Consider the following 13,292-nt stretch of genomic DNA (forward strand, 5'->3'; position numbering starts at 1 on the left):
TTAATATATGTGCTTTATTGAGCAAATAGTTAAACAAACTATGGTACATACATACAATGGAATACGGCTCAGCAGTGAAAAAGGAATGAACTACTGATACATGCAACAACTTGGATGCATCTCCAGAGAATCATGCCAAGTGTAAAAAGATAAGCCCTAAAGATTACATACTGTATTATTCCATTTCTACAGTATTTTTGAAATGACAAAATTACAAAATGGAGAACAGATAAGTGGTTGTTATGGGTAAAGGAGAGGGTGGCAGCAGGAGGGAAATGACTGTGGCTATAAAAGGGCAACATGAGGAACACTTGTGGTGATGGAAGTGATGTATCAATGTCAGCATCTTGGTTATGATATTGGACTATAGTTTTGCAAGATGTTGTCACTGGGGAAACTGGACAAAGGCTACATGGGATCTTTCTGTGTTATTTCTTACAAGTGTATATAATTATATCAAAATAAAAAATTTTCCTTTTTAAAAAAGTTAACCATTTGACATGGCTCTAATATATATATCTCTATCTATCTATCTATCTATCTATCTATCTATCTATCTATCTATAAAATAACATCTTTCACTTAAATGCACCATAGAATTTGTTGTGGAAGTTTTGGCTAGGGCATGAGGTGAGTAAATGCAGTTTTTGCAAGTGAGGATTGAGACCACCTGGTTGTAGGACTTGTAGAAGAAGTAGAGCATAACTGGCTGTAAGGCTTTAAATTACATTACCCACTTTGAAAGTCTACACTGGTTGAGAATTAGAGGCTGGAAGAGAAAATTTTTGCAAATTATTGTTAGGCTGCGATACCACCCCTCTCCTCAAGGAAGTCCCTTTTCACCCTAATTCAAGAGAGGAAGCTTAAAGAGACCACTAGAAGAACTTAAGGTCTCGGGGAGATCGATGTGTTGACCTCTCATTTGGAAAATCCAAAGAGCTAGACCTGGCTAGTTCCTCAGAGGGCAGAGACACAAAAGGGTAATGTGAATGTTTGGAGGAGCCGTTTGATTTCCTGCCTGTGCCTCCTGTGGGCAGAGTCTCACAGGAAGCCATCTAACAAAGAAGGCTGGGAAATGTAGTTTGTGGACTCCCTGCCTAGCCATCATCTCGAAGCAGAGGGTAGGAGAGTATGGGGTTCAAAGATTACAGGCAAGTAACCTGCATAGCACCTTTTCAGGGAAAAAAAAAAAAAAAAAAAATCCTCCATTAGACAGTAAACTCCATAAAGAAAAACTGACTTCTTTGGTTTTTAATCTTTGACGGACTTTATAGACTCTAGGGCCTATCACAGTGCTTGCCATATAAAATGCTCAATCAATATCAACAGATATTTAAGTGAATAAATGCCTGTTCTTACCATTGGTAAAATTTAAATCAGTATTCAACTTAAATGATTGCCAGGTAATACAACCGATTTTTAAAGAAATTAACGCATATGGACATAAATGTTTTACAGTATCCAAATAGTGCTGACATTACTCAAGGAATTGTTTAGGACTACTCGTTCAAAATTGCCTTTCAGACCTAGTTCTTGAGAAATACATTATAATTATTTCTATAAAAGTGGGCATGACTAGTAGAATCTAGTTCTACTGGTTTTGATCTGGATGACTTAATATTATTTCTGAAAATTAAATCCACTCTCAAAGAACAGACTTGTTACTAATTTTGGTAAGTACTTACCACGATTTCCAATTAAACTTGAGGCAACATGATGTCTTAGTCCACTTCCGCCATTGTAAGTTTGAAATAAGATGGCAAATGTGGTGAATAATAATGGTAATAACTCAAATACGACTTTGGCCTTTGCTGCCTTCCTATGACGACAGAATCACCACCCTCCAGCCCTCACCCCTCACCCCAGCAATCCGAGTAATTTCAGGAAGCTATTCGTTTCCTTATCCTTAGGTTATTTTCAGTTAAGACAAATGTACAAGCACAAAAAGGAGTGCCTTAGCTTCTGACTCCTAGGGCATAAACCAAGACACACTTTACTATCACACACTCATTTCTCTAAAGGGAAGAAGCCATAAAATGTCTACTATAGTAAAATAGGAAACATTTCAAGGGACAGTAAGGTGTGGGTAAGAATGGGCAGATGTTGTGGCTGTTACCTGCGTGAAGGTAAATAAAATATTAACAATAATAAGCACTTCTACAGCGCTATGTGCCAGGTGCTGTTTACGCTTTCAATCACAGCTCTGTGAGGTAGACACTTACGACTCCCATTTTACAGATGAGAAAATTGAGGCTCACGAAGGTGTTTAACTAGCCAAGGCCACTTGGCTAAGAAGTGAGAGGCCAAGGTTCAATCCTAGGCAATCTGCCTTAAGTTCCTGTTCTGTTAAAAAATAATAATAATAATTAAAGGTATCTGGCAATTTTTTTAAACGTTAGGACTGTCATCTGTGGAATCAACTGAAAAGGGAATCAATACTTCAGAAACTGTGATACACCAAGGGAACCTGCTATCCCGGGGAAGAGAGAGAAAGGAGAAGTCAGCTGACTACTCCTTCAGACTAGCTCAGACCACCCCAGCCCGCGACGGCCCTGGACACCCCTGTAACGCAACAGATCCCTTACTGGGTCCCTTCCAAGTGGCGTCACATCGCAAGCGTCCAGAAGGAGGCGGGACTTCCGGGCCAAGCAAGCCATATCGGCCGCGCCGGAAGTCCCTACTGAGGAAAGCTTTGAGGATACTCTGTTCATAAGCTCACGGTGAATATAGCGTTCCACAGACTCGGAAGAAAGGTTGGGACAAGAGTTCAGTGGCGATTGACAAGTACTCGGGGTAGTGAAAAGTAGGAGTTGGAACATGGATAGCCGCTTGCAGGAGATCCGGGAGCGGCAGAAGTTACGGCGACAGCTCCTCGCGCAGCAGGTCCGCGGCCCTGGTGGCCCCTGTGGGAGGGATCGAGAATGCGAGTGCGCGGCCGCCTCCTCCCTCCACACCCCGCCTTTTTCTGTCCCCTCTCTACCTGCCGCTGTTAAGGCCTTTCTGGTCCTTCGATCCTGATCCCTGGTTCTCCCTTTGTAGTTCTCAATTTTCGTGGTGCCCCGAATGTTTTTCAAGTTCCTTCCGCGGTCTTTGTGGTGCTAAACCGAATGCCACGAATAGCCTTTAACCTTTGTGGAACGCCCACCGAGTGTCTGGCATGTTCACGCCACGATGAGTGTCTTGTTATTCCCTACATTTCTCTTCACTATTTAACTGGTCATCTATTTCTTACTTTTCCTCGTCGTCAGTCCCAAATCCTTGAAATTGTGGTTTCATTATGAAATATTTTTACAGTTTACAGTATTTTCTTTGACATCTTTCTGAAGACTACACTGGAAGTAGTCTGAGTGTAAATTTTATATTCTGCGTCTTATGTACAATATCCTTGTCACATCCACAGTTAATATTTGAAATCTTACTCTGTGTTAGTCACAATAATCTCCTGAAACAGGTAGTATTACCTTCACTTATCAAGTAATGAAATAGGCTCCATAGGTTAAGGAATTTTACTCCTGGTCGCTCACTTCTCGGCTGGGAAATAGAACCTAGGTTGTCTCCCCAAAGCTTATCTTCTAAACCATTGCCCTTCACTTCTTTCTTGTGCATGAGTAAGTTAACATTTGCTGATTAGTAGCAGAAAATACAGCTTGTGTACAGTTCTACTTAAAATCGAGGCTGTATTTTCAATTCTACTATTCATATCAGTAAAAGTGGTAGGAGAAATGCTCATAGACTGTAATTAGTCATCTTGCTGTTATTTTTCAGTAAACTTGGTTTTAGTAAATGGACTTCTGAAATCTGATGAACACATTTGTGGTATACTGCTGAAACTGTGGGAACTTGGAATCAGATTTATTCCTTATCCCGCTGGCATTACGATCTTGGACAAATCAAATATCCTTTCTAAGTCTTCTTTTCCCTAACTTCTTTTATCGTATTATCTTCAATAATATTCAGTAGCTCTTTGTTGCTACCACAGATGTTTTACTCCTTAATATGGAATTCAGATTTCTATTTCACTCAAGATACATTCATAGGACAATTATTTGTTGAGTGTTTTACACTCAACAAATCCCAGGGGCTCCAGCTTTTAAAGTTTTTTTATGAATTGGTTGCACTCTACTTAGCCTTGTAACCATTATTTGTTTGTATTTTGCAAAATTTTCCCAACTGCCAAACAAAATTTATGTTGCCGTTTTAAGGTAGTGAAGTTCAGCATTGTGTCCATAAATAGTAAGACTTAGCTTGAGTAAAACTGGATCGATTTTTATTAGAGCATAGCATAAATAAGTTACATTATATAAGCTGATGCCTACAAAATGTTTAACATGGTACCCACAACCCTGTGCAAACACAGTCTTACCTGCTTTTTTTGGTTATTGCTACTGCAGGTTGAATATCTCTTAATCTGAAATGCTTGGGCCAGAAGTGTTTTGGATTTCAGACTTTTTTCAGGATTTGGAATATTTGCATATTACTGGTTGAACATGCCAAATATCAAAAGTTTTCAAAATATGAATGCTTCAGTGACCATTTGCTTTGAATGTCATGTCAGTACTCAAAAAGTTCCAGATTCTGGAGCATTTTGGATTTTGGATTTTCGGATTTGGAATGCTCAATCTATATTAATTCGTGTATATTACTTTACAGGAATTTGGCTAAAGTGTCTTATTTTCAAATACAGATGGTTCCAGACTTACTATGATTTGACTTAACAATCAACTTTATGATGGTTTGAAAGTGATAGGCATCCAGGCTGCTCAATGACTTATGATGGAATTATGTCCTGATAAGCCCATCATAAGTGGAAAATACTATAAGTTGAAAACGCACTTACCACGTTTATTTTGAAACAGATTTACTTTCAACTTACAATGGGTTTATCAGGACATAACCTCATAAATCAAGGAGCATCCGTATAACTGAAAGCATAAAATGTTTGCCAGCTGTCAAACTCATTCTTAATTAATGCAGTTTTTTTTCCAGGGTTTTTCCAGTTTGTCTTGCAGGCTGATTAATTCTTTGTTATTGTGTGTATGTGAATTAAGGTGTTTTTGTTTTTTAAGTATTTAATATATTAAATGCTGCTACAAATGTCTAGAAAGGCTGTCCAATGCATTGTAATCTAATTTCTGATTTTGCCTTTTCTCAGCTGGGAGCTGAAAGTGCCGACAGCATTGGTGCCGTGTTAAATAGCAAAGATGAGCAGAGAGAAATTGCTGAAACAAGAGAGACTTGCAGGTCAGTCAAATAATTCTTTTTTTTGTGTGTGAGACAGGGTTTCACTCTGTTACCTAGGCTGGATAGGTTGGAGTGCAGTAGAGTGATCATGGCTCTCTGCAGCCTTGACTTCCTGAGCTCAAGTGGTACGCCTGCCTTGGCCTCCCAATGTGCTGAGATTATAGGTATGAGCCACTGTGCCGAGGCAGGTGGATCATTTGAGCCCAGGAAGTCAGGAGTTCGAGGCCAGTCTGGTTAACATGGTGAAACCCCGTCTCTACTAAAAATACAAAAATTAGCCGAACGTGGTGGCGGGCGCCTGTAATCCCAGCTACTTGGGAGGTTGAGGCAGGAGAATTGCTTAAAACCGGCAAGCGGAGGCTGTAGTGAGCTAAACCAAGATTGTGCCACTGCACTCCAGCCTGGGAGACAAGAGTGAGACTCCATCTCAAAAAGAAAAAAAAACTGTGAAAGAATTACTGTTTTAATAAACAGATACCCCTAGGTAGGTGTGCAGTGTATTGAGAAAAGCATCAAAATAATGATTTTAGACACAATGGTTTTTATTGTCAGTTCATTAATTATGAAATATTTATTTTCTGAGGATAGTAAGTTCCCATTTGTAAAGTACTTAGAAAATGGAATGTTAGACTAAAAATTAGCATATATACTATAAATAAATAAGTATATTTAAGTTTTTTTTTTTTTTTTTTTTTTTTTTGGAGACGTAGTCTTTCTCTGTCACCAGGCTTGAGTGCAGTGATGCGATCTTGGCTTACTGCAACCTCTGCCTCCAGGGTTGAAGTGATTCTCTTGCCTCAGCCTCCCAAGTAGCTGGGACTACAGGTGCGCGCCACCACTTCCAGCTAATTTTTGTATTTTTAGTAAACATGGGATTTCATCATGTTGGCCAGGCTGGTCTCGATCTCTTGACTTTGTGATCCGCCTGTCTCGGCCTCCCAAAGTGCTGGGATTGCAGGCATGAGCCACCATGCCCAGCCTAGAAATTTGTATAAAAGGAAATATACTTTACCCTAAAAGTGGTATTTATTTGGTAGTTCAGAAAGCATTTGAAAATTTTTTCATTATTCTAGTTTTCAATTTGGACATCTGTTTTGCTCAAAACAGATTAAAATAATACATACTATATAAGTTTCTTTTCAATATATCACTTATAGCAGCTTATTTTCTCATTTGGTTGCTTTCTCATGAAAATGAAGCACAGAATTATCAATCAAGTTATTTGACTTTTTGGATGACTTATAAACTGGGTAAATAGATACTCTTTAATCAGGAAAACTTTGTCTTGTTCTTTTTTATAATCTGTTTATTATTATTATTAATAGATACTTTTATGCATCTTGTATATGTTTGTGAGTAATATTTCTGTTTATTTTTCAGGGCTTCCTATGATACCTCTGCTCCAAATACGAAACGTAAGTATCTGGATGAAGGAGAGACAGATGAAGACAAAATGGAAGAATATAAGGCAAGTAGAGAGTGAAATAAGTTTATGGTCAAAGAAAACATAAATTCAAATGATAGATTTATATTTAGGAAAACAAATTTGATAGAAAGCCTCATTTTAAGATGTGCTAAAATAATTATCAGTGGTGTATGTTATCACTGGTTACATTAAGACCATGGTATCAGTTTTCTTATCTTTTTCTTTTTCTTTTTTTTTTTTTGAGATGGAGTCTTGCTCTGTCGCCAGGCCGGAGTGCAATGGCACAATCTTGGCTCACTGCAACCTCCGCCTCCTGGGTTCTAAGGGATTATTCTGCCTCAGCCTCCCAAGTACCTGGGACTACAGGTGTGCACCACCGTGCTCAGCTATTTTTTGTATTTTTAGTAGAGATGGGGTTTCACATGTTGACCGGGATGGTCTCGATCTCTTGACCTCATGATCCACCCGCCTTGGCCTCCCAAAGTGCTGGGATTACAGGTGTGAACCACTATGCCCAGCCAATTTTCTTTTCTTAATGCAAGAGTTGTGTGGATTAAATTAGATTATGTATATGAAGCACTTAGCATAATGTCTGGTAAGAACTAGGTAATTATATATATATATATATTTTTTTTTTGAGATGGAGTCTCACTCTTGTCGCCCAGGCTGGAGTGCAGTGGCGTGATCTCAGCCCATTGCAACCTCCTCCTCCTGGTTTCAAGCTATTCTTCTGCCTCAGCCTCTCGAGTAACTGGGACTACAGGCACGCACCGCCACGCCTGGCTAATTTTTGTATTTTTAGTAGAGATGGGGTTTTACCATATTGACCAGGCTTGTCTCGAACTCCTGACCTCATGATCCACCTGCCTTGACTTCCCAAAGTGTTGGGATTGTAGGCGTGAGCCATCGTGCCTGACCAGCACTAGGCAATAATATTCTTAAAGACGACTGAGGATATAAGTGTATCATAAACTTTGGGCCCGGTGTTGTGCCTCACACTTGTAATCTAAGCACTTTGGGAGGCCAAGACGTGCAGATCACATAAGGTTAGGAGTTCAAGACCCTCCTGGCTAATGTGATGAAACCCTGTCTCTACTAAAAATACAAAAAATCAGCTGGGCATGGTGGCACATGCCTGTAATCCCAGCTACTCAGGTGGCTGAGGCAGGAGAACTGCTTGAACCTGGGAGGCAGAGGTTGCAGTGAGCCGAGACCATGCCACTGCACTCCAGCCTGGGCAACAGAGTGACTCTGTCTCAAAAAAAAAGAAAAAAAAAACCACGAAACTTTGAGTAATTGATTGGATCAGATTTTGAGAAGCTGCAGTAGTCTTTTTTGAGGAGGAGTTATTCCATGTTGACAATATTGGATAGTACAATCAAGATATTTTTAGGATTTATGGCCTAGACTACACTGTAGAAATATTTCTGAAAGAGCCTCAAGGGAAACCCAACTTCTAACTTGTAGTTGCAATATTTAGTTGAAATAGTTGAAAGTATTATGGTCCAAAAAACTTTCTTCTGTTTTTTGCAAGTTAATTGTATATAATAGAGATAAAAATGTATAGTTTCAATAAAATCTCTAGAAAGTTCAGTGAAATAATACCTAATCTCGCAAATAATGTCTTATATGTTGCAGTTCTGATAATACATAACTTAAATGCTTGTGATTATTTTAGGTGGAACCATATACAGTTGCTGATATTCTAACCTTTTTGACCTATAAGCATAGCAGTTTCGTATAGTTTAATGGAAATAAAATTGCAACATTGGTGGTCATATCTTTCATGACTCAAACTAAACTCTAATATTTATAGTATTGTGTATGAGATAAATAGTTTTAGACAAATCAACAAAATAGTAGTTATAGTAATTATTATTTATGATAGGAAATTTTTTTATGAAAAGAATCAACTAGCTAGATCTAATGATGGGAAAAGCAAAGACTTCAATGTTTGACTTCAATGCTAATTTAAAACATTTATTAAATCTTAAGGAAATAAAGTATTTATGTTGAGTTTTAATCAAGATGTGATAATTAGAGAAATAGCCCCTATTTGTAAAACATTTACTTAATCTTATGTTTTTCAAGGATGAACTAGAAATGCAACAGGAAGAAGAAAATTTGCCATATGAAGAAGAGATTTACAAAGATTCTAGTACTTTTCTTAAGGTAAAATAAATAATTTTTGTAACTCATCACATTTAAGCTCTATACCTGAAAAGATTTTAAATACCTATTTGTCTTCAAGATATTTTTTGATTATTTAAGGATCATTGTTATGAAATAAAGATTATTTAAAATTGCTCATGAAATAGTCTTCTGATATTTGGCTAGTGTGAGATAAAGGTGTATTAATATCAGTAGCTACTGAAAAGTAATAATTTTAGTTGTATTTTCAAATATTACTATTTTTTAAATCTATCAATTGACTGCATTTTGTATGACCTTGTAGTAGAAAACAAAGTAGAGATAATTCATCTGCCATTACAGTGCATGCTACAAATTTAATTTTGTTTTTTTTTAATTTAGGGAACACAGAGCTTAAATCCCCATAATGATTACTGCCAACATTTTGTAGACACTGGACATAGACCTCAGAATTTCATCAGGGATGTAGGTATGTTAGATTTGTTTGGAATACGCTATTGCTGACTCTCAATTACATGCATGTAATTTATCCAATTTGTGGATATTTCTAACAAAATTATTCTTCCCAGCTTGACATCTTTTTTTTGTTCTCAGTGCTCCTGATATACCTTCTTTTTCTTTTCTTTCTTTCTTTCTTTTTCTTTCTTTCTTTCTTTCTTTCTTTCTTTCTTTCTTTCTTTCTTTCTTTCTTTCTTTCTTTCTTTCTCTCTCTCTCTCTCTCTCTTTTCTTTTCTTTTCTTTTCTTTCTTTTCTTTTTTTTTTTTTTTTTTTGAGACAGAGCCTTGCTCTGTTGCCCAGGCTGGAGTGCAGTGGGGAGATCTTGGCTCACTGTAACCTCTGCCTCCCGGATTCAAGCGATTCTCCTGCCTCAGCCTCTTTAGTAACTGGGATTACAGGCACCTGCCACCACGCCTGGATAATTTTTATATTTTTAGTAGAGACAAGGTTTCACCATGTTGGCCAGGTTGGTCTCAAACACCTGACCTTAGGTGATCTGCCTGCCTCGGCCTCCCAAAGTGCTGAGATTACAGGCGTAAGCTATTGCGCCGGGCCCGGTATACCTTCTTTTTCTGTCAATCAATATTACTATTTTTTTGTTTGTTTCTTTTTGGCTCCAGTTTGGTACTATGCCTATTCTTGCATTTTAGACAGATTTATTGAGATAATACTTATATACTGTACAATTCACTCAAAGAGTATAATTCAGTGTTTTTCTTTAATGTATCCACAGGGTTGTGCAACTGTTACCACAATCTATATTAGAACATTTGCATCTCCCCTAAGGAAGCCCTGTACCCATTAGCAGTCAGTCCCCATTTCCTCTTTCTCATCTACCCCTTCTCAGCCTTAAGTATCTACTGATCTACTTTATATTTCTATACATTTACCTATTTTGGACATTTCATATAAATGAAATTATACAATGTGTGGTGGTTTGTCATGGCTTCTTTCACTTAGCCTATTTTTAAGGGTCATTGATGTTGAAGCATGTGCCTGTACTTCATGTTTTTAAATTGCCAAGTAATATGCCATTATATATGTTTACCTTTCTAACAACTACTCAAGTGTTTTTCCAAGCAGCTGCACCATTTTACATTTTTACTAACGATGTATGATGGTTCCAGTTTCTTCACATCTTGGGCACTTATTATTATCTGTTTTTTATGGTAGCCATCCTAGTAAGTGTGAAGTGGTATTTTATTGTAGTTTTGATTTGCATTTGCCTAGTGGCTAATGATACTGAGCATCTTTTTATATGCTTATTGGCCATTTAAATATCTTTTTTAGAGAGATATCGTAATACTTTGTGTATTTTTAAATTGTTTCACTGTCTTTTTACTATTGAATAACAACAGTCTTATATATTCTCTTTGTGTGTGGGTGTGGGTGTGTATTTTTTACATATTCTGAGTACAAGTCTCTTACCTGATGAATAATTTGCAAATATTTTCTCACATTCTGTGGGTCACTTTCTTGATAGTATATTTTGTAGGACAAACATTCTATTTTTGATATAATCAAATTTAGTTTTTCCTTTGTTACTTGTAAGCAACATTACTCTTGAAGTAGAGAAACCAATTTTAATGTTTTTGTAAGCAAAATGTAGATGTAGCATAAAAATTTGTGGTTAAATTGTATAACCAGATTTAGATATAAACTGCTGTGCTCTTAGGATACCTGCCTCCCCAAGGCAAAGAAAACATACTTAGAAAACTATTACAGATTGAGGAAAAGTTGTACCTTCTGTTTTGTAGATGATTAGAAGCTGACTCTGCTGTCTTGAAACTTGACTATAATAAAATCTTCAAATTCATTTTATTTGAAATGTGATCTGCCACCACTGATTGAGGAAGCTTTATAAACTGTTTTTCTTTTTTTCTTTGATGTTAAAGTTACTAATATTTGTATTTTTGGTTTTTAAATTAGGAAGTTCATATAATTTATTGTTGTTATAAATATGCTTCCTGTTTGGGAAGAAACACTTGTTTTCTTTGCTTTTGAATAACTATCCAAGAAATTAAGTACAAATCTTAATCAGGTTCTTTAGGAGAAGGTTTTTTTTGTTGTTGTTTTTTTAGCTAAGAGGAAGGGGGAAAAAATCACACAAGAAAGGTAATTTATTTTGTTTTTTTTTCCCCTGAGTGTTAAACTGGATGCTAGGGGTGATTGTTTAACTTAATAAATATGTGATATTAAGTGGCTTATTGACTTGGACTGGGTTTTAAGAACATCTGGATTTTTACTTGCATGTCATTAGTTATGAAATCTGCATACATATTGTTTAAAATTATTAGAAATTAAGCTTTCTTAAGAGATATGAGTCAAGTGGTGTATGTATTGTTTTGTTTTCTTGAAAGGGCTCATAACTTTTGAATTACTGATATAAACTTCAGTTGAGTTGAATTTAGATTTTACTATTTTTTCTGCTCAGGTTTAGCTGACAGATTTGAAGAATATCCTAAACTGAGGGAGCTCATCAGGCTAAAGGATGAGTTAATAGCTAAATCTAACACTCCTCCTATGTAAGTGTTTTTATTCAATTACTGTTTATTCCCAACTCAGGCTTAAAATATCAATTTGTTTATCCTGTAACCTTTTTTCTTTTTCCTAAATTCAGCACTCATGTTAACATGCTTTATTACTCTGTTTCTTCTCTCTGCTTTTTTGTTTTTTAAAGACTGGGTCTCATTATGTTGCCCAGGCTTGTGTCCATCTCCTGGGCTCAAGCAATCCTTCCACCTCGGCTGGACTACAGGCATTTCACTCCTGGCTCTATATTTCTTTTTTGAGATGGATTCTCGCTCTGTTGCCCAGACTGCGGTGTGGAGAGCAGTCGCGTGATCTCAGCTCACTGTAACCTCTGCCTCCTGGGTTCAAGCGATTCTCATGCCTCAGCATTCTGAAGAGCTGGGATTACAGGCATGTACCACCATGCCTGGCTAATTTTTGGCACACACCACCATGCCTGGCTAATTTTTGTATTTTTGGTAGAGACGGGGTTTCACCATGTTGCCCAGGCTGGTCTCAAACTCCTGACCTCGGGTGATTTGCCCCCCTCAGCCTCAAAGTGCTGGGATTACAGGCATGAGCCACCTCACTGAGCCCTATTTCTTCATTATAGCAAAAATGTTGATTTGAAACTCTGGTGCTGACTTCACAGTGGCCTCTCAGGTTTTTTTTCAGCTTTTCAGATAATTTGCTTAAAGTGCCTCTAAATATTTTTTCTTCTTAAAAGTCATCCAAGCCGGGCACGGTGGCTCACCTCTAATCCCAGCACTTTGGGAGGCTGAGGCAGGTGGATCACCTGAGGTCACGAGTTTGAGACCAGCCTGGCCAACATGCTGAAACCTCATCTCTACTAAAAATGCAAAAATTAGCCGGGCATGGTGGCACGTGCTTGTAATCCCAGCTACTCAGGAGGCTGAGGCAGGAGAATCATTTGAACCTGGGAGGCAGAGGTTGCAGTGAGCTGAGATCACTTGATTGCACTTTAGCCTGGTTGACAGAATGAGACTCCATATTCTTGATAACTTACTTAAAATGCCTTTAAATGATATCTTGTCAAGTAATTTGTTTGTTAAAGGAAGCTTAGAAAATGTAGATTCAGGATAAGAAGAAAACAAATACTAATAACAGCTTAGCATTCTGAGATACTATTCTTAACAATTTGGAATATGATAATTCTTTTTAACCTTGCTGAACAGAATAATATTTTCCTCAGAAATGTTTATGAGATCTTTGCAATTGGAGAATTTAGCTTTAAATGTTTTGTACATTTAACGATATGATGAAATGTGTTTTGGGCTGGGTGCGGTGGCTCATACCTGTAATCCCAGCACTTTGGGAGGCCGAGGTGGGCGGATCACGAGAGCAAGAGATCGAGACTGTCCTGGCCAACACAGTGAAACCCTATCTCTACTAAAAATATGAAAATTAGCTGGGTGTGGTAGCACATGCCTGTAGGGAGGCAGAG

The 13,292-nt window shown here is 37.6% G+C and overlaps 2 protein-coding genes and 1 long non-coding RNA gene across 3 annotated transcripts in view; 2 read left to right on the top strand and 1 right to left on the bottom strand.

Annotated features, from left to right (window-relative positions):
• The window catches only part of LOC144340831 (uncharacterized), a 66,157-nt gene extending 63,334 nt beyond the window's left edge, over nucleotides 1-2,823 (top strand). The window contains exon 2 of the mRNA XM_078002218.1: nucleotides 2,683-2,823. Coding sequence (XP_077858344.1) covers nucleotides 2,683-2,696 — 14 coding nt within the window. The 3' untranslated portion in view covers nucleotides 2,697-2,823. The remainder of the gene's footprint in view (nucleotides 1-2,682) is intronic.
• Nucleotides 1-3,109, bottom strand: LOC144340833 (uncharacterized). Its single transcript, XR_013417279.1, has 2 exons — nucleotides 2,981-3,109; nucleotides 1-2,903 (listed from the first exon to the last, which is right to left on the bottom strand). It is a non-coding gene; the product is annotated as an uncharacterized LOC144340833 (long non-coding RNA).
• The window catches only part of METTL14 (methyltransferase 14, N6-adenosine-methyltransferase non-catalytic subunit), a 25,294-nt gene continuing 14,785 nt past the window's right edge, over nucleotides 2,784-13,292 (top strand). The window contains exons 1-6 of the mRNA NM_001261720.1: nucleotides 2,784-2,883; nucleotides 5,153-5,241; nucleotides 6,622-6,709; nucleotides 8,759-8,839; nucleotides 9,200-9,287; nucleotides 11,751-11,841. Coding sequence (NP_001248649.1) covers nucleotides 2,818-2,883; nucleotides 5,153-5,241; nucleotides 6,622-6,709; nucleotides 8,759-8,839; nucleotides 9,200-9,287; nucleotides 11,751-11,841 — 503 coding nt within the window. The 5' untranslated portion in view covers nucleotides 2,784-2,817. The remainder of the gene's footprint in view (nucleotides 2,884-5,152; nucleotides 5,242-6,621; nucleotides 6,710-8,758; nucleotides 8,840-9,199; nucleotides 9,288-11,750; nucleotides 11,842-13,292) is intronic.

Source organism: Macaca mulatta, chromosome 5 (genome assembly GCF_049350105.2).
Source record: "Macaca mulatta isolate MMU2019108-1 chromosome 5, T2T-MMU8v2.0, whole genome shotgun sequence".
NCBI lineage: Eukaryota > Metazoa > Chordata > Mammalia > Primates > Cercopithecidae > Macaca > Macaca mulatta.